This window comes from Pristis pectinata, chromosome 4 (assembly GCF_009764475.1).
Source record: "Pristis pectinata isolate sPriPec2 chromosome 4, sPriPec2.1.pri, whole genome shotgun sequence".
Classification (NCBI taxonomy): Eukaryota; Metazoa; Chordata; class Chondrichthyes; order Rhinopristiformes; family Pristidae; genus Pristis; species Pristis pectinata.
The window spans coordinates 120,385,933-120,412,735 of NC_067408.1; the positions used below are offsets into that span (position 1 = coordinate 120,385,933).

At 42.7% G+C, this 26,803-nt stretch overlaps 1 protein-coding gene across 1 annotated transcript in view; it reads right to left on the bottom strand.

Moving 5' to 3' along the window:
- Positions 1-26,803, bottom strand: part of pde9aa (phosphodiesterase 9aa) — a 170,378-nt gene that overhangs the window by 90,452 nt on the left and 53,123 nt on the right. Inside the window, exon 2 of the mRNA XM_052014506.1 lies at positions 4,497-4,567. Within this exon, the coding sequence (XP_051870466.1) occupies positions 4,497-4,567 (71 nt within the window). The remainder of the gene's footprint in view (positions 1-4,496; positions 4,568-26,803) is intronic.

Sequence of the window (26,803 nt, forward strand, 5' to 3'; positions counted from 1 at the left end):
GCCAGATTCTGCTCTAACTCCATCTACAAGTTTGCAGATGATACCACCATTGTAGGCTGTATCTCAAACAGCGATGAGTCGGAGTACAGGAAGGAGATAGAGAGCTTAGTGGAATGGTGTCATGACAACAACCTTTCCCTCAATGTCAACAAAACTAAAGAGCTGGTCATTGACTTCAGGAAAGGGAGTGGTGTATATGCACCTGTCTACATCAACGGTGCTGAGGTTGAGAGGGTTGAGAGTTTCAAGTTCCTGGGAGTGAACATCACCAACAGCCTGTCCTGGTCAAATCACGTAGATGCCAGAGCCAAGAAAGCTCACCAGCGCCTGTACTTCCTCAGGAGGCTAAAGAAATTCTGTTTGTCCCCTTTGACACTCACCAACTTTTATCAATGCAACCATACATAGAAAGCATCCTATCTGGATGCATCACGGCTTGGTACAGCAACTGCTCTGCTCAGGACCTCAAGAAACTGCAGAGGGTTGTGGACAAAGCCCAGCGTATCATGGACACCAGCATCCCCTCCTTGGACTCTGTGTTTACCTCTCGCTGCCTTGGTGTAGCAGCCAGCATAATCAAAGACCCCACCCACCCAGGTCATTCTCTATCCTCACATCAGGTAGAAGATACAGGGGCCTGAGGGCACATACCACCAGACTGAAGGACAGCTTCTACCCCACTGTGATAAGACTATTGAGCAGTTCCTGTTATTGTTTTTACCTGTACTAACTCAATGCGATCTGTACTAACCCAAGGTAACCGCACTGTGTAATGAATTGACTTGTACGATCAGTATGCAAGACAAGCTTTTCACTATACCTTGGTACAAGTGACAATAATAAACCAATACCAATATCAATATCAATTTGACTTTCCAAAATGCATCACCTCACACTTATCTGCATTGAAATCCATTTGCCACTGCTCAGCCCACTGACCTAACTGATCAAGATCCCCCTGTAATCTACAATAACCTTCTTCACTATCGATACCTAATTTTGTGTCCTCAGCAAACTTACTGATCAAGCCTTGTGCCTTTGCATGCAAATCATTTATACCAAATAACAAGGGTCCCAACACCAACCTCTAGGCCCACCACTGGTCACTGGCCTCCATTCTGAGAAACAACCTTCAACCACTACCCTCTGTTTTCTACCTCCAAGCTCATTTTGAATCCAGTAGCTGTTAGCGTAATGCTATTACAGCGCCAACGATCCGAGTTCAATTCCAGCCACTGTCTGTAAGGAGTTTGTATGTTCTCCCTGTGTTTGTGTGGGTTTCCTCCGGGTGCTCCAGTTTCCTCCCACATTCCAAAGACGTACGGGTTAAGAAGTTGTGGGCATACTATGTTGGGGCCAGAAGCGTGGCGACACTTTTGGGCTGCCCCCAGAACACTCTACACAAAAAAGATGCATTTCACTGTGTGTTTCGATGTACATGTGACTAATAAAGAAATCTTATCTTATCTCTCCCTATATTTCATGGGTTCTAACCTTTCAGACCAGCCTACCATGTGGGACCTTGTGGAAGGTCTTGCTAAAGTCCAAAGAGACAATATCCACTGCCCTGCCCTCATCTACCCTTTTGATCAACTTTATAAAATATCATCAAGCACAACCTTCCACTCACAAAGACATGCTGACTCCTCCTAATCAGATTCTGTCGATCCTTGCTATCCTTTTTAAACAACAGAACGACATTAGCCACCTTCCAGTCTTCAGGAACGTCACCTGTGTCTAATGATGAAGCAAATATCTCCACTAGAGACTCCGTAATTTATTTTCTAGCCTTCTACGAAGTCCGAAATATCTCCACTTGTTTCTCTTATCTCTTGAGCAACTATGATTTTCTCCTCAGTAAACACCAAGGTATTCATCCAGGTCATTTGTAATAAATATACATGACCTGGATGAAAATGTAGATGGTGGGTTAGTAAGTTTGCAGACAATATGAAGATTGGTGGTGTTTTGGATAGCAGACTGCCAAAGGGTACAGTGGGATATAGATCAGTTGCAGATATGGGTGGAGAAATAGCAGATGGAGTTTAACCTGGCCAAATGTGAGTGTTGCTTCAGCCCTTGATGTTGTGCCAACCTATATAAACTTACTCCACAATCAATCTAACCCTTCCCTCCGACACAGCCCATAATCCTCCATTTTCTTTTACATCCATGTGCCTATCTCGGCCCAAAACATCAACTGTTCATTTCCCTCCATAGCTGCTGCCTGACCTGCTGAGTTCCTCCAGCATTTTGTGTGTGTTTATCAGAATGCTGACTGGATTAGAGGACATGTGCTATAAGGAGAGGCTGGACAAACTTAGGTTATCTTCTCTGGAATGGTGGAGGCTGAAGGGAGACCTGATAAATGTTTATAAGATTATGAGAGGCACAGATTGATGAGACAGCCGGTATCTTTTTCCCGGGATTGAAATGTCTAATACCAAAGGGCATGCATTTAAGGTGAGAGGGGTAAGTTCAAAGGAGATGTGCAGGGCAAATTTTTTACACAGAGAGTGGTGGGTGCCTGAAATGTGCTGCCAGGGGCGGTGGTGGAGGCAAATATGACAGAAGCGTTCAAGAGGCTCTTAGATAGGCACATGAATGTGCAGGAAATGGATGGACATGAACATTGAGTAGGCAGAAGGGATTAGTCTAGTTGGGCATTTAATTACTAATTTAATTAGTTTGACACAACATCGTGGGCTGAAGGGCCTGTTCCTGTGATGTCCTGTTCTATCTTCTATATTCTATTATTCTTACAACTATGAGCAATTCTCTACACAGTTGCTCCTCAAGTTCCTGCTGAATGTTGGGGGAATCTATAATACAGACCCACTGGAGTGAACCGCCCCTTCTTATTTCTAAGTTCTACCCATGTGGCCTCACTGGACAATCCCCCAAGAATGTCGTCTCTAAGCATTTTCTGTTATATCCTCCCTTTTCAAAAGGGCTACACCCCCTCCTCGTTTACCTGTACCTCTGTCACACCTGTAGCATCTGTATCCCGGAACACTGAGTTTCCAGTCCTGCCCTTCTCTCAGCCATATTTCCATTATGGCTATAACATCCTAGTCCCCAGAGTCAATCTGCACCCTGAGTTCATCCACCTCACATGTTAAAGCCTCGTGCATTGAAATTAATGCAGTTTAACTGAGTATTCCTTTCCCATCCTTTACTGTGCCCCTGGCTATCCTGATTACTAAACTTGTGCTTGTTCGACAGGGACATGGATTGGAAAGGTTTAGAAGGATATAGGCCAAATGCAAGTAAATGGGCATTTTTATTGGCACCAGTGACCCGGGTTCAATTCCGGTCACTGTCTGTAAGGAGTTTGTACGTTCTCCCCGTATTTGTGTGGGTTTCCTCCGGGTGCTCCGGTTTCCTCCCACATTCCAAAGATGTATGGGATAGGAAGTTGTGGGCATGCTATGTTGGCACCAGAAGTGCAGCGACACTTGCGGGCTGCCCTCAGAACACTCTACACAAAGATGCATTTCACTGTGTGTTTCGATGTACATGTGACTTCTAAATAAATATCTTATCTTACCTTATCTTATGCACCAGTTGTGTTGAAGGACTTGTATCCATGCTTTATGACTTTATGAAGAATACTTATATATTGAATATAGTTCAGAGATGGTTTACTGGACTAATGCCTGGAATGGGTAAATTGTCTTCTGAGCAAAGGTTGGACAAAGGTTAGGCTTGTATCTGTTGGAGTTTAGAAGAGAGAAAGGACCAGACTGAAACATATAAGATCCTGAGGGGTTTGGAGTGGTGGATGTGGAGAGGATGATTCCTTCTGGGGGAGAATTTGAAACTACAGTCATTATTCAAAATAAGGGATTAGTCATTTCATTCAAAACAAAACTCTTTCTCTCAGAAGATTCTGGGTCTTTGGAACTTTCTTCCTCAAAGGACAATATAAAAATAAGGCATGCTGGAATAGACTTTTGTTATATAAGGGGTGTAAGGGGTTACTCCAGTTAGACTGGAAAATGGAATTGAGTTTACAATCAGCTCAACAGGCTCCTAATTCATATGTTTATATGTTCTAGAGTGAAGATGAGGAAAAGATTTTTCTCTCAGGGGGTCTGGAAATCACTACCTGAAAGACAGGTGGAGTTAGAAACTCTCATCATGTTTAAAGAGTATTCAGAAGTGCTCAACCAGAATGGAAAAAGGTCCAGTGCTGAAAAGTGGGATTAGGTTGAGCAGCTTTGTCATGTAGGAATGACGGTCTGAATGGCCTCCTTCTATGTTGTAAATTTTCTCTGATTCAATTTCTAATCCATTCTGTCCCTGGCCTGAGAGTGCCTGATGGGTTTGTGTGGAAGGGGATTTACTGAGAATTTAATCCCTGTTGTCCCTGACCTGGAAGTCTTTCGGCCCTAGAAATTGACAGAATTATTTAAAATATTTGAGCATTGTGCCACAGTTTGGTAAGGGCCTGTGGCTCTTGTTTCTGAATACAAGTACATGATAGGTCTCACCGAGCTAGTCCAGCTGTGTTGCATAGCAGCTCCCTGATGTCACTTGGGCTGCAATAGCGGCTGAAAAGCACCTGTTGAAACAGAAGAGAAGGGAAGAAGGCATATGTCAGTATCTGCAGTAGCTAATAATACAGAGTCACAGAATATGTGCACCAATGATGGAGGTCATTTGGCCTATCACTGCAAACTCGGACAAAAAGCTGCTGCTCAATGCAATCATACCTTCCAGTGCTGGGACTCTGCAGGTGTAGGTGACCAGCCCTGCAGGTCATGGGTCCTCAAGGACATACTCAAGTGCTGGGTTTGTTTTCTTGGCATGAAGGAGGTTGAGGGGGAACCTGAATGATGTGTGCAAAATTTTGACAGGCAGAGAAAGATGGTTGTAGATGGAGCATATTCTGACTGGAGGTCGGTGACCAGTGGTGTTCCACAGGAATCTGTTCTGGGACCCCTGCTCTTTGTGATTTTTATAAATGACTTGGATGAGGATGTGGAAGGGTGGGTTAGTAAGTTTGCTGATGACATGAAGGTTGGTGGTGTTGTGGGCAGTGTAGAAAGTTGATGTAGGTTATAACAGGACATTGATAGGATGCAGAGCTGGGCTGAGAAGTGGCAGATGGAGTTCAACCCGGAACAGCGTGAAGTGATACACTTTGGAAGATCGAATTTGAAGGCAGAATAAAAGGTTAATGGCAGGGCTCTTAGCAGTGTGGAGGAACAGATGGAGTTTAGGGTCCACATCCATAGATCCCTTAAGGTTGCCACACCGGTTGAAAGGGTTGTTAAGAAGGTGTATAGTGTGTTGGCCTTCATTAGTTGGGGTATTGAGTTCAAGAGCCATGAGGTAATGTTGCAGCTCTATAGAACTCTGGTCAGACCACACTTGGAGTATTGTGTTCAGTTCTGGACACCTCATTAGACGAAGGATGTGGAAGCTTTAGAGAGGGTGCAGAGGAGATCTACCAGGATGCTACCTGGATTGGAGAGCATGTTTTATGAGGATAGGTTGAGTGAGCTAGGGCTTTTCTCTTTGGAGCAAAGGAGGATGAGAGGTGACTTGATAGAGGTGTACAAGATGATAAGAGGCATAGATCGAGTGGACAGTCAGATATTTTTTCCCAGGACGAAAATGAGGGGCATAATTTTAAGGTGATTGGAGGAAGATATAAGGGAGATGTCAGGGGTAATTTTTTTTTAGACACAGAGAGTGGTGAGAGTGTGGAACGCACTGATGGCAGAGGTTGTGGGGGCAGATACATTAGGGACTTTTAAGAGACTCTTAGATAGACACATGAATGATAGAAAAATAGGGGGCTATGTGGGAGGGAAGGGTTAGATAGATCTTAGAGCAGGATAAAATGTCAGCACAACATTGTGGGCTGAAGGGCCTGTACTGTGCAGTAGTGTCCTATGTTCTATGTTAACACAGAACAGCACAGCACAGGAACAGGCCATTCAGCCCATGATTTCCGTGCTGACCATGATGCCAAAGTAACCTAAACCTATCTGACTGCATATGTTCCCTGCATATTCATGTACCTGTCCAAATATTTCTCAAACACCACTACTGTATCTAATTTCAGCACCTCACATGGCAGCATGTTCCAGGCTTCCACCACCCTCCGTGCATATCTCCTTTAAACTTTTCCCCTCTCACATTAAAGCTAAGTCAAATGTATTTGTATTTGACATATCAAAATTGTATTTGACATTGAAAACCAGGGAAAAAGATTCTATCTACCTGTGTATGCCGCCCAGAACTGCACACAGTGGTCCAAACGTGGCCTAACCAAAGTTTTATCCAGCTGCAACATGACTTCCTGAGCCTTATGCTCAACACCCCGAATGATGAAGGCACGTGTGCCAAAATCCTTCTTTACTACTCTGTCCATTTGTGTTGCCACTTTCAGGGGTCTATGGACTTGGACCCCAAGATCCCTTTATACATCACCGCTCCCAAGGGTCCTGACATTAACTGTGTACTTTCCCCTTACATTTGACCTCCCAAAGTGTGACAGCTCACAGTTGCATGGATTAAACTCCATCTGCCATTTCTCTGCCCAAACTTCTGACTGATATATATCCTTTATATCCTTTGAGAGCCCTCTACATTGTCCACAACTCCACCAATCTTTGTGTTGTCTGCAAGCTTACTAATCAGGCCATCTACATTGTCATCTAAGTTATTTAGTACATCACAAACAACAGAGGTCCCAGCACTGATCCCTGTAGAATACCATTGGTCACAGACGTCTAACACGAATAACATCCCTTGACTACTACCCTCTGTCTTCTACGTCCAAGCCAATTTTGAATCCAGTTTACCAAGTCACTATGGATGACACATGCCTTTTGGCAGAGGGACCTTGTAAAATGCCTTACTAAAATCCATGTAGACAACATTCACTGGCCTCCCCTCATCAATCACCTTGGTCAGCTCCTCAATCAAGTTAGTAAGATACGACCTGCCCCACACAAAGCCATGTTGACTGTCTCTAATCAGGCCATGGTTTTTGAAATACATGTAAATGCTATCCCTAAGAATCGTCTCCAATAGCTTCCCTACCATTGATGTGAGGCTCACCAGCCTATAGTATCCTACTTCTCTTCTTGAACAAAGCAACAATATTGGTTACTCTCCAGTCCTCTGAGACCTCGCCTGAGGACGCAAAGATCTTCGTCAAGGCCCCAGCAATCTCCTCTCTTCCTTCTTTCAATAACCTGGGGTAGATCCCATCAGGCCCTGGGAAATTATCCACCTTGATGTTCTTCAAAAGACCCAACACCACCTCCTTCCTGATCCCAAAATCCCCCAGCGTATTAGCATACCCAACACTGCTCTCACTATCCTCCATATCCATTTAAGATGTACTCAGGTAAACACTTGAATTGCCAAGATATAGAAGGCTATGAACTAAGTGATAGCAAATGGGATTAATTCAAATGGCTACTTGGCGGTCACCATGAACGCAATGGCTGAAAGGCCTGTTTCTGTGCTGTATGACATCATTACTCCAAGAGCATGCCATGGTGCTGAGCTCTTATACTATGAATTAGCCTTACATTAAACTCCCATGTTACTCCCTATAATTTAGAGCACTAATTTTGCACGGACCTTATTCCACTAAACAGTACCTATTAAGCTCAGTAGGCAGGATGGGCAGGGCCAGGACAGGGAGCGAGGAAGGTCTGACATACTAAACTGCATTTATTTTAATCTAAGAAGCCTGACGGGTAAGACAGAGGAACTCAGGGCATGGATTGGTACATGAGACTGGGATATTATAGCTCTGACAGAAACATGGTTGAGGGAAGGGCAGGACAGGCAGATCAATGTTCCAGGATACAGATGCTACAGACGTCATAGAGGTAGATGTAAGCAAGGAGGGGGAGTTGTATTTTTGATTAGGGAGAACATCACAGCAGTAGTTAGAAAGGATATTCCTGGGGGAATCGCCCACTGAGGCTATATGGGTGGAACTCAGAAATGAGAAGGGGATAATCACTGTGATGGGATTGTACTACAGACCCCCCAGTAGTCAACAGAAATTAGAGGAGCAAATATGTAGGGAGATCACAGATGGCTGCAAGTATAATAGAGTTGTAATAGGTGATTTTAACTTCCCTGATGTTGACTGGGACGAACCCCAAGATCCGTCTGTACATCAACACTATTAAGGGTGCTGCCATTATCTGTGTACCTGTGTTCTTTCCCTTTATATTTGATCTCCCAAAGTTCAACACCTCACATTTGCATGGATTAAACTCCATCTGCCATTTCTCTGCTCATATCTGCAACTGATCTATATCCTGTTCTATCCTTTGGAAAGTGGAGGGATTGAGTGGAAGGTAGATGACATGACCAGTAAGTCTGTAAGGAAGGATTACAGACTTACTGTAATCAAGGTAGAAGGCAGAAGCAAGGTAATAGACACAATGGGACAGGTGGATTGAAGTGTGTTTATTTTAATGCTAGGTGTATTAAGGGTAAGGGTGATGAACTTAGAGCATGGATAAGTACATGGAACTATGATGTTGTGGCCATTAACAAGACTTGGTTGAGAGAGGGACAGGACTGGATGTCTAATGTTCCAGGCTTTCAATGTTAAAAGATAGAGAGGGAGGTCAAAGAGGCAGGGTGGGGGGAGGCATAGAGCTGCACTGGTAATCAGGGAGTTGCACTCAGAGGGGATATAATGGAGGGCTAATCCACTGAGTCTGTATGGGTAGAAATCAAAAATAAGAAAGTTGCAATCACACTGATGGGATTATACTACAGACCCCCCACCCTCCAAACAGCCATCAGAACATTGAGAAACAGATATACAGGCAGATTAGGGAAAGGTGTAAAACAATAGGGTTGTTGCTGTGGGTGACTTCAACTTCCCCAGTATAGACTGGGACCTCCTTAGTTCAAGAAGTTTAGATGGGGCAGAATTTGTTAGGTGTATCCAGGACGTTTTCTGAAACCAGTTTTGTAGTGGGAGTAGTGGACAGCAAGAAAGGCTATCAGAGCTTGCAGCATGACTTTGACCAGCTAGGAAAATGGGCTGAAAAATGGCTGATGGAATTTAATGCAGTCAAATGTGAGGTGTTGCACTTTGGGAGGACAAACCAGGGTAGACTGACACAGTGAATGGTAGGGCTCTGAGGTGTGGGGTAGAAGGAGCACAAGCGAATGAGGGGAGATCTTATAGAGATATACAAAATCATGAGGTGTATAGATAGGGTGAATGCATGCAGGCTTTTACCCCTCAGGTTGGGTGAGACTAGAACTAGAGGTCATAGGTTTAGGGTGAAAAGTGAAATAAATGAGGGGAATCTGAAGGGAAACTACTTCACTCAGAAGGTGGTGCAAGTATGGAACGTGCTGCCAGTGGAAATGGTAGATGCGGGTTCAATTGTAACATTTAAGAGACGTTTGGATAGATACATGAATGGGAGGGGTTTGGAGGGATATGCTCCAGGTGCAGGTAGATGGGACTAGGCAGAAGATCAGGTTGTCATGGATTAGATGGGCTGAAGGGCATGTTTCTGTGCTGTAGTACTATATGACGGTATGTAGATAGCCCAACTAGAGGAGGGGCTATACTGGACCTTGTGCTGGGTAATGAGCCTGGCTAGATACCTGACCCTTCTGTGGGAGAACAGTAAGGGAACAGTGATCACAACTTCAGTTTTAAGATAGCTATAGGTAAGGATAAGAATGGACTTTACAGGAGAATATTAAATTGGAGCAGTGTTAATTACCAGAGTATTAGACAGGAACTAGGGAGAGTTAAGTGAGAACACCTGTTTTTGGGCAAGTCCATATTTGACATGTGGAGGGTGTTAAAGACCAACTGCACAGAGTACAGGACAGGGATGTTCCAGTAAGAAGGAAGGATAAAGATGGCAGGGGAAGGGAACCTTGGATGTCGAGAGAGGTGGTAAATTTTGTCAACAAGAAAAAGGAAGTGTATGTAAGGTTTAGGAAGCTATAATCAAATAGAGCCCTTGAAGATTATAAAGAAGCCGGAAAAGAACTCAAGAAGGGAATTAGGAGAGCCAGGAGGGGCCATGAAATGTCTTTGGTAAGTAGGATTAAAGAGAATCCCAAGGCATTCTATACATACATCAAGAGCAAGAGGATAACTGGGTAATTGGATCATTAACTCAGTTCTTTGTTGGAAGCCTGATATTTGCAGGTCTCTGTGGAGCCAATGTCACATGTAGTTAAACCATTACAGAGCCCTGAAACACTGGTTTGCAACAAACAAATGCTACTTGATGTTTCACTCATCCACATTCTTTAAATAATCTGATACAGTTTGTACCTATTTTCAACAATCAGCCACGATTGAATGGTGGAGCAGCCTCGATGGGTGGAATGGCCTAATTCTGCTCCTATATCTTATGGTCTTACAATGGGAACCAATGATCTTCTGATGAAAAACGGAAGGATCCCTAAGGATTAATCCCATCAGCACTGAGTGTACATTCTGACCAGTGACCAGTGTCTCTACCTTTTGTGTACGTCCCTCGATGTCCAGGAAGATGGCTCTGGGTTGGTAAGCAGAGGATGCAGATCCCATTGCACTGACACCGAGCTGGTGGAGAATCGGACTCTCAGACTCCTTTGTAGATCAGTGTTTAATCTCAGGTACACACTCCCCACTGCTCACTCTGCCCTGCTCCTTCCTCACACACAGCTACCCACCCGCCTAATTGTTTTGCATAGTGTACAGCTCTTGTCTCTAGGCACTCAGGATCTCCATAGCAACACAGAGAAGAGACAGAAGCATCTGGTCTTAAATTCTATAATTACCACAATTTGAAAGGTATTTTGAAAGGAATTTATTGGAAGTTAGAGACAATCAGTGGGATTAAGTTGACCCAGTCTTCTCACAGCCCCTGAACTAAAGAGAAAACCATGCTGAGGACGGTCACAGTAGGGTTACTAATTCTAAGAAGCCATGAAGAACCTAAAACTGGAAATATTGACTGCACACATCATACACTCCCAGGATAGATGCAGCATGGGTTAAATGGAGTAAAGCTCTTTCTGCATTGTCACATCTAATGCTCCCAGAGCAGAGATGGTACCAGTGAGATGCAGAGTAAGCTTCCTCCTTCCTGTCCAACCAAACACTCAGAAAACATCTTCCTATGAAACAGAGCCTTTCTCTCCTATGTCACTGTGGGGCTGAGCTGTTCCTTCCAACCCTTCGGACTGAGCCATTCCCTTTATGTCTGGCATGGCCAGCATTTATTTTCCATCCCTGTTTGCCTTGAGAAAGTGAAGGTGAGCTGGAGACCCAGCCTTTGACCTGCTCTCATAGCCACTCTATTTATGTGATCTGTGCTGATAAAGTTGCCAAAGTCGCTGAGTTATTCCCATTTGCCTGCATTTGGCCCATATCCCTCTTAACCTTTCCTATCTATGTACCTCAGGTCCTTTCTAAATCTTTCCCCTCTCACCCTAAGTATATCCCTCCTAGTTTTGGACTTCCCTACCCTGGGGAAAAGACTTTAGCTATCCACCTTATTGAAGTGTGTTTGATGACTCTGGGCCTGTACTTGATGGAATTCAGATGGATGAGGGAGGGATATCATTGAACCCTACCAGATACTGAAAGGCCTAGATAGAGTGGACATGGAGAGGATGTTTCCATCAGTTGGAGTCTAGGATCTGAGGGCACAGCCTCAGAATAAAGGACGTTAATAAAATGTGACGAGGAATTTCTTCAGCCAGAGGGTGGTGAATCTGTGGAAGTCGTTGCTGCAGAGAGCTATGGAGGTCAAGTCATTGGGTGTATTTAAGGCAAAAATTGATAGGTTCCTGATTGGAAAGGGAATTAACGGATATGGGGAAAAGGCGGAAGAATGGAATTGAGACAAAAGAAAAATCAGCTGTGATTGAATGGTGGAGCAGACTCAATGGCCTAATTCTGCTCCTATATCTTATGGTATTACCTATGCTCCTCATGATTTTAGAAACCTCAGCCTCCTACACTCCAGGGAAAGAAAGTCCTAGCCTGTCAAGTCTCTCCTTATAACCCAAGCTCTCCAGTCCTGGTAGCACCCCATAAATCTTTTCTACACCTCTCCAATTTAATGACATCCTTCCTATAGCAGGGCCCCAGAACTATTTGCAGACTAAAGATGTGGCTTTATGAACATCTTGTATGGTTGTAACATGATATCTCAACTCCTGTACTCAGTATTCTGACTGATGAAGGAAAGCATACCGAACAACTTCTTCACCACCCCGTCAACCTCTGTTGCTACTTTCAGAGAACTATGTACCTGCACCTCCAGATCTCTCTGGTCTACAACACTCCCCAGGGCCCTACCATTTGCTGTCTAAGTCCTGCTCTGGTTTGTCTTCCCAAAATGCAATACCTTGCATTTACCTGAATCATACTCTGTTTGCCATTCTTCTGATCAATATCACATTGTAATCTTAGATAACATTCTTCACTATCCACTGTACCACCAATTTTAGTGTCATTGCAAATTTACTAACCACACCCTTACATTCTCATCCAAGTTGTTAATTTAAATAATGAACAACAAGAATTGAAATTGGTTTATTATTGTCGCTTGTACTGAGGTTCAGTGAAAAACTTATCTTGCATACTGTTCATACAGATCAATTCATTACACCGCGCTTTGAAGTAGTACAAGATAAAACAATATAGAATGCAGAGTAAAGTGTCACAGCAACAGAAAAAGTGCAGTGCAGGCAGACAATAAGGTGCAAGGTCATAACGAGGTAGACTGTGAGATTAAGAGTTCATCTTCTCGTACTAGATACGATAAGAAACAATGACAGTCAGCGATCCCTGCAGCACACTGCCACCACTCTCTGTCTCCTACCGTCAAGCCAATTTTGTATCCAATTTGTTAGCTCATCCTGGATGCCATGTGATCTAACCTTCCAGACCAGCCTACCATGCAGTACCGTGTCAAATTCCACACACACAAAGCCATGCTAACTATCTCTAATCAGTCCTTGTCTTTCTAATGCACACTACTGGTCATAGACTTCCAGTCTGAAAGATAATTCTCTACTACCACCCTTATATTTATAGTCCTGCCAGCCTTGCCCTTCACTCTAACAGGCTCAGGCTGTCCCTGAGCTCTCACTATCTCACCTTTGAAAACTTCCCACTAGCCAGATGTCCCTTTACCTACAAACAGACTTTGCCAATCAACCCTTGCAAGTTCCTGTCTAATGTCATCAAAGTCAGCCTGCTCTAACTTAGGACTTCAACTTGTGGACCATAAAACATAGAATAGAATGGCACAGGAACAGGCTCTTCGGCCCAAGATGTTGTGCTGAACTAATAAAACTCATCGCTAAAGACCTAACTAAATTGATTCCTTCTGTCCATACAATGTCCATATCCTTCCATTCTGGAGGCCTTTTAAACCCTCTAACGTATCTGCCTCCACCACCACCCCGGCAGTGCATTCCAGGCACCCACTGCTCTCTGTGTAAAAAAAACTTGCCCTGCACATCTCCTTTGAACTTACCTCCTCTCACCTTAAATACATTCCCTCCAGTATTAAACATTTTGACCTTGGGATAAAGATACTGGCTGTATACCCTCTGTATATGCCATTCATAATCTTATAAACATCTTTCAGGTCTCGCCTCAGCCTCTGCTGCTTCAGAGAAAACAACCCAAGTTTGTCCAACCTGTCCTTATAGCACATGCCCTCTAATCTAAGCAGCATCCTGGTGAACCTCTTCTGCACCTTCTCCAAAGCCTCCACATCCTTTCTATAATAGGGTGACCAGCGTTGAATGCAATATTCCAGATGTGGCCTAACTAGAGTTTTGTAAAGCTGCAACATAACTTCCTGACTCTTGAACTCAATGCCTTGACTAATAAAGGCAAGCATGCCATGTGCCTTCTTTATCACCTTATCAACCATTGCAGCCACCTACCATGAAGGACCTTGTCAAAAGCCTTACTAAAGTCCATGTAGATGACATCCACAGCTCTGCCTTCATCAATCACCTTCATCATCTCCTCAAAAAACTCAATCATGTTAGTAAGACATGACGTGCTCCACACAAAGCCATGCTGACTGTCCCTAATTAGGCCATGGATTTCCAAATGCTCATACATCCAATCCCTAAGATTCCTCTCCAATAGCTTCCTTCACCAGTCTATAGTTTCCAGGATTATCCCTATTTCCCTTCTTGAACAACGTTAGTACTCACAGTCCTACAGAACCTTGCCTGAGGTTAGAGAGGGCACAGAGATCTTGGTCAATCTCATCTCTTGCCTCTCTCAATAACATGGGTATATCCCATCCAGCCCTGGGGACTTATCCACCTTCATGTTCTTCAAGAGACCCATCACTACCTCTTTCTTTATTTCAAAATGCCCTAGCATATTAGAATGCTCCACACTGATCTCTCTATCCTCCACCTCCTTCTCCTTGTCAAATACTGATGTGAAGTACTCATTTAGGACCTCACCCACATCCTCCACTTCCAAGCACATGTTCTCTCCTTTATCCTTGAGCAGTCCTACCCTCTGTCTAGTTATCTTCTTACTCTTGATGCATGAATAAAATCACTGGTGGAAGTTGTCTATAGGCCACTGAATAATAGCATTACAGTGGCACAGGCAATAAACCAAGAAATATTTGATGCATGTAAGAATGGAACACCAGTTGTCATGGGGGACTTTAACTTCCACATAGATTGGTCGAATCAAGTTGGTCAAGGCAGTCTTGAGGAGGACTTCCAGAAGGCATCTGTGATAGCTTTCTTGAACAACATGTTAGTGAACCTACTAGGGAAAATGCAATCTTAGATCTGGTCCTGTGCAATAAGACAAGTAAAATTAATGATCTTGTAGTTAGAGATCCTCTTGGAAGAGTGATCCTAGTATGATTGAATTTCTCATACAAATGGAGGGTGCAATAGTTCGACCTAAAACCAGTGTATTATGCCTAAACAAAGGATACTATAATGGGATGAGGGAGGAGATGGCCAGCATAGACTGGAAACACAGGCTATATGGTGGGACAGTTGAGGAACAGTGGAAGACTTTCAAAGAGATTTTTCACAGTGCTCAACGAAAGTATATTCCGGTTAAAAGCAAGGACAGTAAGGGTAGGGAGAGCCAGCCTTGGATAACTAAGGAAATAAAACGTATCAAGCTAAAAGCTCATGCATACAAAGTCACCAAGAGTAGTGGGAAACTGGAAGATTGGGAAAACTTTAAAAAGCAACAAAGAACCACTGAGCAAGCAGTGAGGAAAGGGCAGATAGATTACGGAAGTAAATTATCACAATATGAAAACAGATGGTAAAAGTTTTAATTATTTAAAGTGGAAAAGGGTGGCTAAAGTGAACGTAGGTCCCTTGGAAGATGAGAAGAGTGAATTAATATTGGATAATGTGGAAATGGCTGAGGCTTAAACAACTATTTTGTGTCAGTTTTCATGGTGGAGGACACATCTAATATGCCAAAGAGAGATGTTATGCATGTGATGGGAGGTGAGGACCTCGATACAATTGCTGTCACTAGAGAGATAGTGATGAGCAAACTAGTGGGCCCAAAGGTAGACAAGTCCTCTGGTCCTGATGGGATGCATCCCAGGGTACTGAAAGAAATGGCAGAAGTTATAGTCGAGGCATTTGTGACAACTTACCAAAATTCTCTGGACTCTGGGCAGGTCCCGGCAGATTCAAAGACAGTGAATGTCATGCCACTGTTTAAAAAAGGATGTAGGCAAAAGGCAGGTAACTATAAGCCAGTTAGCTTAATGTCTGTTGTTGGGAAAATACTTGAAGCTACCATTATGGAAGAAATAGCAAGACATCTGGATAGAAGTGGTCCCATCAGGCAGACACAGCATGGATTCAGGAAGGGCAGGTCCTGTTTGACAAACTTAGTGGAGTTCTTTGAGGATATAATGAGCACAGTGGATAGAGGGGAACAGGTGGATGTTGTATACTGTACATGGATTTCCAGAAGGTGTTTGATAAGGTGCTGCATAAAAGACTTATCCATAAGATAAGGATGCACAGAGTTGGGGGTAATATATTAGCATGGATAGAGGATTGGTTAACCAATAGAAGGCAGAGAGTTGGGATAAATGGGTGTTTCTGTGGTTGGCAATTAGTAGTGAGCGGCGTGCCACAGGGGTCGGTGCTGGGCCTGCAACTGTTTACAGTATATATTAATGATTTGGAAGAGGAGACTGAGTGTAGAGTATCTAAGTTTGCTGATAACACTAAATTGAGCGACAAAGCAAGTTGTGCAGAGGATGTGGAGAGTCTGCAGACAGATATAGATTGGTTAAGTGTGTGGGCAAGGGTCTGGCAGATGGAGTACAATGTTGGTAAATGCGAAGTCATCTGCTTTGGAAGGAAAAATAGAAGATCAGATAATTATTTAAATGATGAAAGATTGCGGCCTGCTGTTGTGCAGAGGGACCTGGGAGTGCTTGGGCATGAATCACAAAAGGTTGGTTGCAAAAGGAAGCAGAAAAGGGTTGCAAAAGGAAGCAGCAGAAAGTTCCTCATTAATCTATTTAAGTATTGATATTGGTATTGGTATTGGTTTATTATTGCCACTTGTACCGAGGTACAGTGAAAAGCTTGTCTTACAAATGAACCGTACAGGTCAATTCATTACACAGTGCAGTTACATTGAGTTAGTACAGAGTACATTGATGTAGTACAGGTAAAAACAGTAACAGTACAGAGTAAAGTGTCACAGCTACAGAGAAAGTGCAGTGCAATAAGGTGCAAGGTCACAACAAGGTAGATCGTGAGGTCATAGTCCATTTCATTGTGTAAGGGAATCGTTCAATAGTCTTATCACTGTGGGGTAGAAGCTGTCCTTAAGTCTGGTGGTTCGTGCCTTCAGGCTCCTGTATCTTCTACCCAATGGAAGAGGAGAGAAAAGAGAATGTCCCAGGTGGGTGGGGTCTTTGATTATGCTGGCTGCTTCACCAAGACAATGAGAGGTAAAGACAGTCCGAGGAGGGGAGGCTGGTGTCCGTAATGTGCTGGGCTGTGTCCACAACTCTCTGCAGTTTCTTGCGGTCCTGGGCAGAGCAGTTGCCGTACCAAGCCGTGATACATCCAGATAGGATGCTTTCTATGGTGCATCTGTAAAAGATGATGAGAGTCAAAGGGGACAAACTGAATTTCTTTAGCCTCCTGAGGAAGTAGAGGCACTGGTGAGCTTTCTTGGCCATGGCATCTACGTGATTTGACCAGGACAAGCTGTTGGTGATGTTCACTCCCAGGAACTTGAAGCTCTCAACTCTCTCGACCTCAGCACCATTGATGTAGACAGGTGCATGTACACCGCCCCCTTTCCTGAAGTCAATGACCAGCTCTTTTGTTTTGTTGACATTGAGGGAAAGGTTGTTGTCATGACACCATTCCACTAAGCTCTCTATCACGGCTAAGACACAGTTAAATAGAATTTTGAATAGTGGAGGAATTAACGGTTATGGGGAAAAGGCAGGTAGGTGGATCTGAGTCCACGGCCAGATCAGCCATGATCTTATTGATATGGGGAACAGGCTTGATGGGCTAGATGACCGACTCCTGCTCCTATTTCTTATGTTCTTATGTGTAGAATGCCTTGGGATTCTCTTTAATCCTACTTGCCAAGGACTTTTTGTGGCCCCTCCTAATTCCCTTCTTTACTTCTCTTCTAACTTCTTTATAATCCTCAAGGGCTCTGTTTGATTTTAGTTTCCTAAATCTTACATATACTTCCTTTATCTTCTTGATTTAATTCACCACCTCTCTCACAATCCAAGGTTCCTTTACCTTACCGTCCTTGTTCTTCTTTCTAACTGGAACATACCTGTCCTGTACTCTGTGCAGTTGGTCTTTAAACACACTTTTAAAACCAACTGCACCATTCACATGTCAGACATGGACCAGTCCTAACCTGAACTCTAACCAGTATTATCTTTTTCCATATCTATTTTAAAACCAATAGAGTTATTATCACTGGTCCCTAAATACTCTCCCGTTGACACTTTTAGTCACTTGCCCCACCTAATTTCCCAGTAGGAGGTTCTTTGTTGCCTCTTTTCTAATAGGTCCATCTGCATATTGCTTGTGAAAACTTTCCTTGACACACTTATCAAATTACCTCCCAATTACTTGCTGTATCCACATGCTAACTTGGTTTCTGAAAACTAGTATTTAATTATCACCACCATTTAAATAATCTTTTTCTGTTACTCACAGTAAAGTTGATAGTATGGTATTTCTCCACATTATACTACATCTGCCAGCTTTCTGACCACTGCTTTAACCTGACTGAAATCTTTAGTAGGTTCTTTGTATCCGCCCATCCTTGCTCCTCAAATTCCTGCTGACTATTGGAGGGGGCCTATAGTACAATTCCATCAAAGTGATCACCCCTTTCTTATTTCTGAGTTCTACCCATTTAGCCTCACAAGGTGGTCTCCCAGGAACATAGTCTCGAAGTACTGCTGTGATGTTCTCTCTAATCAGAAACGCAACTCCCCTCCTCTCTTGGCTCCACCTCTATCACACCTGTGGCTTCCGTACCCTGGAACATTGAACAGCCAGACCTGTCCCTCCCTCAACCACGTTTTTGTAACAGCTATAATATTCCAGTCCTATGTATCCATCTATGCCCTGAGTTCATTTGCCTGACCTGTCAGGCTCCTTGCATTAAAATAGTCAGACCTTCCTCACTCCCTGTCCTGCTCCTGCCTGTCCTGCCTACTGAACATACTTGTTTTAACTTCTTTATTTGCCTCATCTTTCTTGTTTGGGTGCCACCCTCCTGTCAGCCTTGTTTAAATCCTTGCAAGTAGCACCACCAGGCTATTAGTCCCGCTCAGATCAGGTGCAACATGTCTCTCTTCTACAGATCACCTCTGCCTCAGGAGAGATCCAACTGGTCCAGGAACCTGAATCCCTCTTCTGCACCAGCTCCTCAGCCACGAATTCATCTGCCCTAACTACTATTCCTACCCTCACTAGCACATGGCACTGTTGTATTCCAGAGATTACAATGCTTGAGGATGTGCTTTTTAATCTTCTACCTATCTCCCTATATTCACTCTGCAGGACCTCATCCTTTTTTCAACCTACGTTGTTGGTTCCAATGTGTGCAACAACCTCTGGCTGTTCACCCTCCGCCTTGTTAATGTTCAGTAACTCCTCAGAGACATCCTCAACCCAAATTCTTGGAAAGCAACACAGCAACTGAAGTGTTGGTGTGAACTGAACAGAAGTGTTAACGGGGGAGCGCCTTGGGACCAGAGATCAGTTTTAAAATAGTTAGGTAAAAGGATAGGACTGGTCCACAATTTAAAGTTCAAAACTGGGACAAGGGCACTTTCGATGGTATGAGACAGGAACTTTCAGAAGTTGATTGGAGAAGGCTGTTTGCAGGTAAAGGGACATCTGGCAAGTGGGAGAGTTTTAAAAGTGAGATTGGGAGAGTTAGAACATAGAACACAGAACAGTAGAGCACAGAACAGGCCCTTCGGCCCACAATGTTGATCCGACGTAGCTAATCGCTCCTACCTACAGATTGCCCATATCCCTCCATTTTCCTCTCATTCATGTGCCCATCCAAGCCCCTCTCAAAAGCCCCCAATGAATTTGCCTCCACCACCCTATCAGGCAATGCATTCCAGGCATCCACCACTCTCTCAGTATAAAACATACCCCTCATGTCTGTTCTGAACATACCTCCTCTCACCTTAAATTCATGCCCTCTGGTATTGGATTGCCCAATAATGGGAAAAAGATATTGCCTGTCCACCCTATCTATCCCCCTCATAATGTTATTTACTTCCAACAGATCACCCCACAGTCTAGGCCCCTCCATATAAAGGAGCCCAAGTTTGTCCAGTCTCTCCTGATAGCATGCCCTCTAATCCAGGCATCATCCTGGTAAACCTCCTCTGCACCCTCTCTAAAGCCTCGACATTCTTCCTATAGTGAGGTGACCAGAAATGCACGCAATACTCTAAATGCGGCCAAACCAATGTTCTATACAGATGTATCATAACTTGACTCCTATACTCAATACCTTGCTTAATGAAAACAAGCATTCCATAAGCCTTCTTAACCACCTTATCTACCTGTGTAGCAACTTTCAATGAGCCATGGACTTGCACCCCAAGGTCTCTCTGCACTTCAACACTGTTAAGGGTCTTGCACTTCAGAGCGTACTGCCTCTTGACATTAGTCATACCAAGGTACAACACCTCACATTTATCGGGGTTAAACTCCATCTGCCATTTCTCTGCCCACATCTGCAACTGATCTATATCACGCTTTATCCATTGCCAGTCTTCTACACTATTCACAACTCCACCAATCTTGGTATCGTCTGCAAACTTACTAACCTATCCATCAACATACTCATCCAGGTCATTTATGTACATCACAAACAGCATGAACCTAATGTCAATGGTGGATAAGTTGTTGGAGGGGGTTCTGAGAGACAGGATCTACATGCATTTGGAAAGGCAATAACTGATTAGGGATAGTCAGCATGGTTTTGTGTGTGGGAAATCGTGTCTCACAAATTTGGTTGAGTTTTTGATCAAAAAGATAGATGAGGGAAGTGTGGAAGACATCTACATGGACTTAGCAAGGCCCTTGACAAGATCCCGCATGCTAGTCTACTCCAGAAAGTTAGATAACAGGCAATCCAGGGCAAGGGAGCCAATTTGATACAAAGTTAACTTGACATTAGGAGACAGAGGGTTTGGTGGAGGGTTGTTTTTCTGACTGGAGGCTTGTGACCAGTGGTGTGTCACAGAGACTGGTGTTGAGTTCATGGTTGTTTATCATTTATATCAACAATGTGGATGAGAATGTTGGTGGCATGGTTAGTAAGTTTGAGGATGACAGTAAAATTGGTGACATAGTCGACAGTGAAGAAAGATATCTTAGATTACAATGGGATCTTGATGAACTGGGCCAGTGTGCTGAGGAATGGCAAATGGAATTTAATTCAGATAAATGTGAGGCATTTTGGTAAGACATACCAGGTCAGGACTCACACAGTAAATAGTAGGGTCATAGAGAGTGTTGTCAAAAAGAGAGATCTCGGGGTTCAGGTACATAGTTCTTTGAAAGGTGACACAAGTAGACAGGGTGGTGAAAAAGATGTTTTGCATGTTTGCCTTTATTGGCCAGAGTATTGAGTACAGGACTTGGGATGTCATGTTACAGCAGTACGAGACATTGGTAAGGCCATATTTGGAGTACTATTTTGTCATGAACCAGCAACAAAAGAAACACACTGAGCATGATTCAGTGTTAAAAACTATTTTATTAATCATTACTTATGATAATACGTAAAATAAAAGTAAAAATGTTATTATGTTAGATTTCAAAAATGTTAAACCTCGAATGTTAACCCCAAAACTAAACTCTTCGTGTGCGTGTGACAAAGTCCCAAACTCCAAGTTCCGGAATGGTTCTTAAAGTTCAGTTCCACAAGCCATAAGGTGAAACATGAGCAAGGGCTTCTTCAACAAGCACCGTTGTCTGAAGATAAGACGTAGACGTAGAGAAACATAGAGAGAGTAAATACGAAATCCAAATGTTCCACGATGGAACCCAGACGATACTTCAGTGTTTACTCGGTAGTGACTTCCTCACCCCGAAAAGCATCCGAATTGTGGTCGTCCACACACAAATACCTGTTTCCTTCTACAGGTCAGCAACAAAGTGAACTCCACCGGATTACTTCCAACTTCCATACATGGATTTCAGTGGCAGACACAGTTATTGTTTCTCATCCATCGATAGAGAAAACTAGCAGGCTGGTGTCTCTCCCTTCTCTCTCTCTCTCCTTCTTCTTCTTCAACAACGTCATTATGTCCTTTATCTTCTATTGACGTAAGCACGCCCCACACACACATACACACACACTCTCTATCTTGAAGGGACTTTCACTGAGTCCGTAACACCTCCCACCTAAAAAAAAATTTTTCCCAAGAAAAATTTAACCGCGCATACAGTTAGTAATGTTAATAATTATCATTCTACACAACTACAGACTATCAGATTAGTACAGATACATGTTTCCCATTTAACATCGGGAAAGACAATCAGCAATCACATTATCTTTGCCTTTAATCTGAGTTATCATGAGATCAAACTCTTGCAAAATTAAACTCCAGTTTAACAGCCTTCTGTTCTTGTTTTTGACTCGGCTCAGAAACACCAATGGGTTATGATCTGTATACACAGTCAATGGTTTCTGAGCGGTGCAAACATATACACTGAAATATTGCAAGGCTAAAACAAGCGACAGTAATTCTTTCTCTATGGTGGAATAATTCTTTTGATGCTCATTAAATTTCTTTGAAAAGTAAGCTACAGGATGGTCAATATCATCAAGGTCACCCTTCTGCAACAACACAGCTCCTGCAGCTTCATCACTGGCATCTACTGCTAATGAAAATGGCTTTTCAAAGTCAGGTGTTTTGAGCACAGGATGGTAGCATAAAATGGCTTTCAGCTTCTCAAATGCTTCTTGACAAGAATCTGTCCAAACAAACTTTACTCCCTTCTTCAGAAGATTAGTTAGGGGAAGAGCAATATCAGCAAAATTTTTACAAAATTTTTGATAATATCCAACCATTCCCAAAAATCTTCTAACAGTCCTCGTACCTGTGGGAATAGGGAACTCAGACATTGCTTGAACTTTTGCCTGAACAGGAGCTTGCTTGCCTTGACCTACAACATAACCAAGATACGTCACAGTGGCATGGCCAAATTCACTTTTAGCCAAGTTAACTGTAAGGTTAGCCTTGGAAAGTCTTTCAAACAACCTTTCTAACGCAGAGATGTGATCTTCCCAAGTATCATTCCCAGTCACTAAGTCGTCAATGTAGGCATCTGTATGTTTTAACCCACGAATCACTGAATTAATCATTCTTTGAAATGTTGCCAGAGCATTTTTCATTCCAAATGGCAAAACATTGTATTCATACAATCCAGAAGGGGTTACAAAGGCTGAAATCTCCCTTCCTCTATCTGTTAATGGAACACACCAGTACCCTTTTAATAGGTCAATCTTTGTAAGAAATTTTGCCTTTCCCACTCTATCTATGCAATCATCCACCCTAGGAATAGGGTAAGCATCTGACTTTGTTACAGCATTCACTTTCCTGTAATCTGTGCAAGATCTAACAGTTCCATCAGGTTTAGGTACAATAACACAGGGCGAACTCCAATTCGAAGTAGAATGTCTAATAATATCATTTTCCAACATGTATTTTATTTCCTGATCAACAAGTTTACTTTTGTCCACATTCATTCGATATGGGTGTTGTTTGATTGGTTTTGCATCCCCAACATCAACATCATGGGTAATTATCGATGTTCTGTTTGGAACATCTGGGAACAGATTTTTAAATTTTAAAATTAATTCTCTCATCTGTTGTTTTTGTGAAACTTGTAAATGGTCCAACTTTGTTTCAATGTTCTCCATGATATTTTGGTTTTTTAGTTTTGATGGAACAATACTTGGTCTAAATGGGCCTTCCTCAACATCAACATCAGGCATTCTAGAAACAACCTTTACATCATCCACCAAGGCCACCACTGAATCCCTCTCATAATAAGGCTTTAGCATATTTACATGACAGAGTTGTGTTTTCTTGCGTCTATCTGGTGTTTTGATTATATATGTTAAATCAGTCACTCGAGATTCAATAACATAGGGTCCAGAAAAACGAGATTGCAATGGATTATTTTGGCTAGGGAAAAATACCAACACCTTTTGCCCCACTGCAAATGTCCTAGGCCGAGCATGTCTATCAAAATATGTCTTCATTCTTATCTGGCTGGTTTTCAAATTCTCTCTCGCTAGCTGGCAGACTCTCTCCAAACGAGTTTTAAATTTTTGGACATAGTCCAACAGACTCAAGTGCACTTCTTCATTAACCCATTGCTCTCTCAACAACTCCAAAGGTCCTCTCACCCTATGTCCAAATACAAGCTCAAACGGACTAAATCCTATTGACTCTTGGATTGAATCTCTAACAGCAAACAAAAGTAAATGAATACCTTCGTCCCAATCCTTTGTGTTTTCAAAGCAATAAGTCTTCAGCATATTTTTGAGAGTAGAATGAAATCTCTCCAGAGCTCCTTGAGATTCTGGGTGATATGCATATGATACAATCTGCTTTGCTCCCAGCTCATAGACTAGTTGTTGAAAAATTTTTGACATAAAATTACCACCTTGATCAGATTGGATTTCTTTTGGCAAACCAAACAAGGTAAAACATTTTAAAAGAGCTTTTGACACCGTCTTGGCCTTAATATTTCTAAGGGGTATTGCCTCTGGAAATCTAGAAGTGGCACACATGATGGTTAACAAACACTGATTTCCAGTCTTAGACTTTGGTAATGGACCAACACAGTCCACAATCACCTTCAAAAAGGGTTCACCAAAAGCAGGAATTGGTTTCAACGGAGCCACAGGGGGTTTTTGATTTGGTTTACCTACCATCTGACATGTGTGACAGGTTCGACAAAACATCACCACATCTTTTCTCAAACCAGGCCAATAGAATTGTTTCAAGATCTTCCCTACAGTTTTATTCACCCCAAAATGACCACCCAAAGGCATACTTTGGGCCAGGTTTAAAATTTCATCCCTATAAACTTTTGGAACAACAACCTGATGAATAACTTCCCATTCCTCAGTAACAGGAACATGAGGAGGTCTCCATTTCCTCATTAACACTCCATTTTTGACATAATATCCAATTGGCACTTTTTCAATCTCCTCACATGAGAGTGCTTTTTCTTTCAATTCTGTCAACTCAGGGTCCTTTGTCTGTTCCACCATAAAATCCTTCCTCGACAAAGACAATTCTTTAAATTCAGGCTCACTATAAGGATGTTGATCCTCCAGTGAAGACAGGTCTCAGATAAGGCATCATAATTTTCTTCCTGTTTAGGACTGTCACAAGGAACCACATCAGACTGCACCGGACTGTCTGTCTTGGCTAATTCCTTAGCTCTAGCTCGAGTCACCGCACATGATGGGTAAACATCTGGATCATTCTCAGACTCATCAATCCTTGGTTTGGTCGTTAATCGTACCACAGGAACACTTTCTCCATCTGCAAGGTCATTTCCCAATAACAAAGAAACTCCTTCCACTGGCAAACTAGGTCTTATCCCTATCTCGACTGGTCCTTCTACGAACTTTGACTTTAAAATCACCCCGTGTAAAGGGACAGATATGGTGTCATCTGTAACGCCTCGTATTAGATTTACCTCACCAGTGTCAGTTTCTTCACCAAAATTTAAAACACTGTCCAGGAAGAGAGATTGACAAGCCCCAGTATCTCTAAGAATTTTCACTGGCACCTGGGGTGACTCATCATTCAGTGAAACAAAACCCTCTGATACATAAGAACGGAATTCCTTTCTCACCTCCTCCAACTTTTCCGCTTTTACCTCTTGCAAGGACTGATCTTTAACAATGTCTCCTAAACCTTTTTGATTTTTAATTGCCTGAAAGCAAGCTTTGGGCACAGCTTCCTTCCTTTTCTTCAAAAGGGCACAATTAGATATCACATGGCCAGGTTTCCTCCAGTAATAACAAGTACGCTCAACAGGTTTCTCCAGCCCTGGCTTCTTTTCATCCTTTCCTTTTTGATTACCTCCCAATTTAATCTCTGGTTTACATGGATTGTCTTTGTAACTCTTTTGAATGGTGTTAGGTTGTCCCCATTTGGATTTATGGGTTAAAGCATAATCATCTGCCAACCTAGCAGTTTCTTGTAAAGTTTCCACTGCCTTTTCATTTAAATATGTTGTTAATTCAGCTGGAACACATCTTTTAAAGTCTTCCACTAATATCAATTCTTTCAATTTATCAAAATCCCCATCTACATTTTTAGCCATGTACCATCGTTCAAAACATATTCTCTTTCCATTGGCAAATTCCATATAAGTCTGATCTGCAGATTTCCTCAAGTCTCTAAATTTTTGTCTATAAGCTTCAGGTACCAATTCATAGGCCTTCAATATAGCTTGTTTTACCTTGGTATAATCAGCTGCATCCTCAGCAGACAAAGCAGAATAAGCTTTTTGAACTTTATCTTTAATCACACTCTGTACCATAAGAGCCCATCCTTTCCTTGGCTAGTTTGAACTCACAGCAACCTTTTCAAAATGTTGGAAATACTGATCAACCTGATCTTCCTCAAAAGGAGGGACTAATCAAACCTCCCTGCTGGCTGAAAAACCATCATCAGAATCAGATTCCGAACTCTTTCGCTTCATTTGTAACTCATGCTGCCTCTTTTTCTCCTCGCTATCCAGCTCCATCCTCCTCAATTCCATCTGCTTCATTGCTAGATCAGCCTCTATCTTCATCCGAGTTATCTCTCGTTCAGTCTCTAATTTCTTTTGTTCAGCCTCTATCTTTAACTGGGTTTGCTCTCGTTCGGCCTCTAATCTCTTTTGCTCGGCCTCTATCTTTTTTTTTGTCCCAACTCCACCTTCAGTCGTGTTTGTTCTAACTCCATTTTTGCTATCTGCACCTGTCTAACAGGTCTCTCTGACTCACTCCCAGAAAACTCTTCTAACTGTTTTAATTCTTCCTCCTCCAGATCCTCCAACTCCACTGGTTGAAAAGTCACATCAGAAATCATTGGTTTACTCTCAGGAAACTCAGCTACCTCACTCAACTCAAACACTTCCTTCTCCAAATAATAGTCAACTATCATTCTATGAATAACTGCTTTTCTCATAGACTGCTTTACTTCTGTAAGGTTTAGCTTTGTAG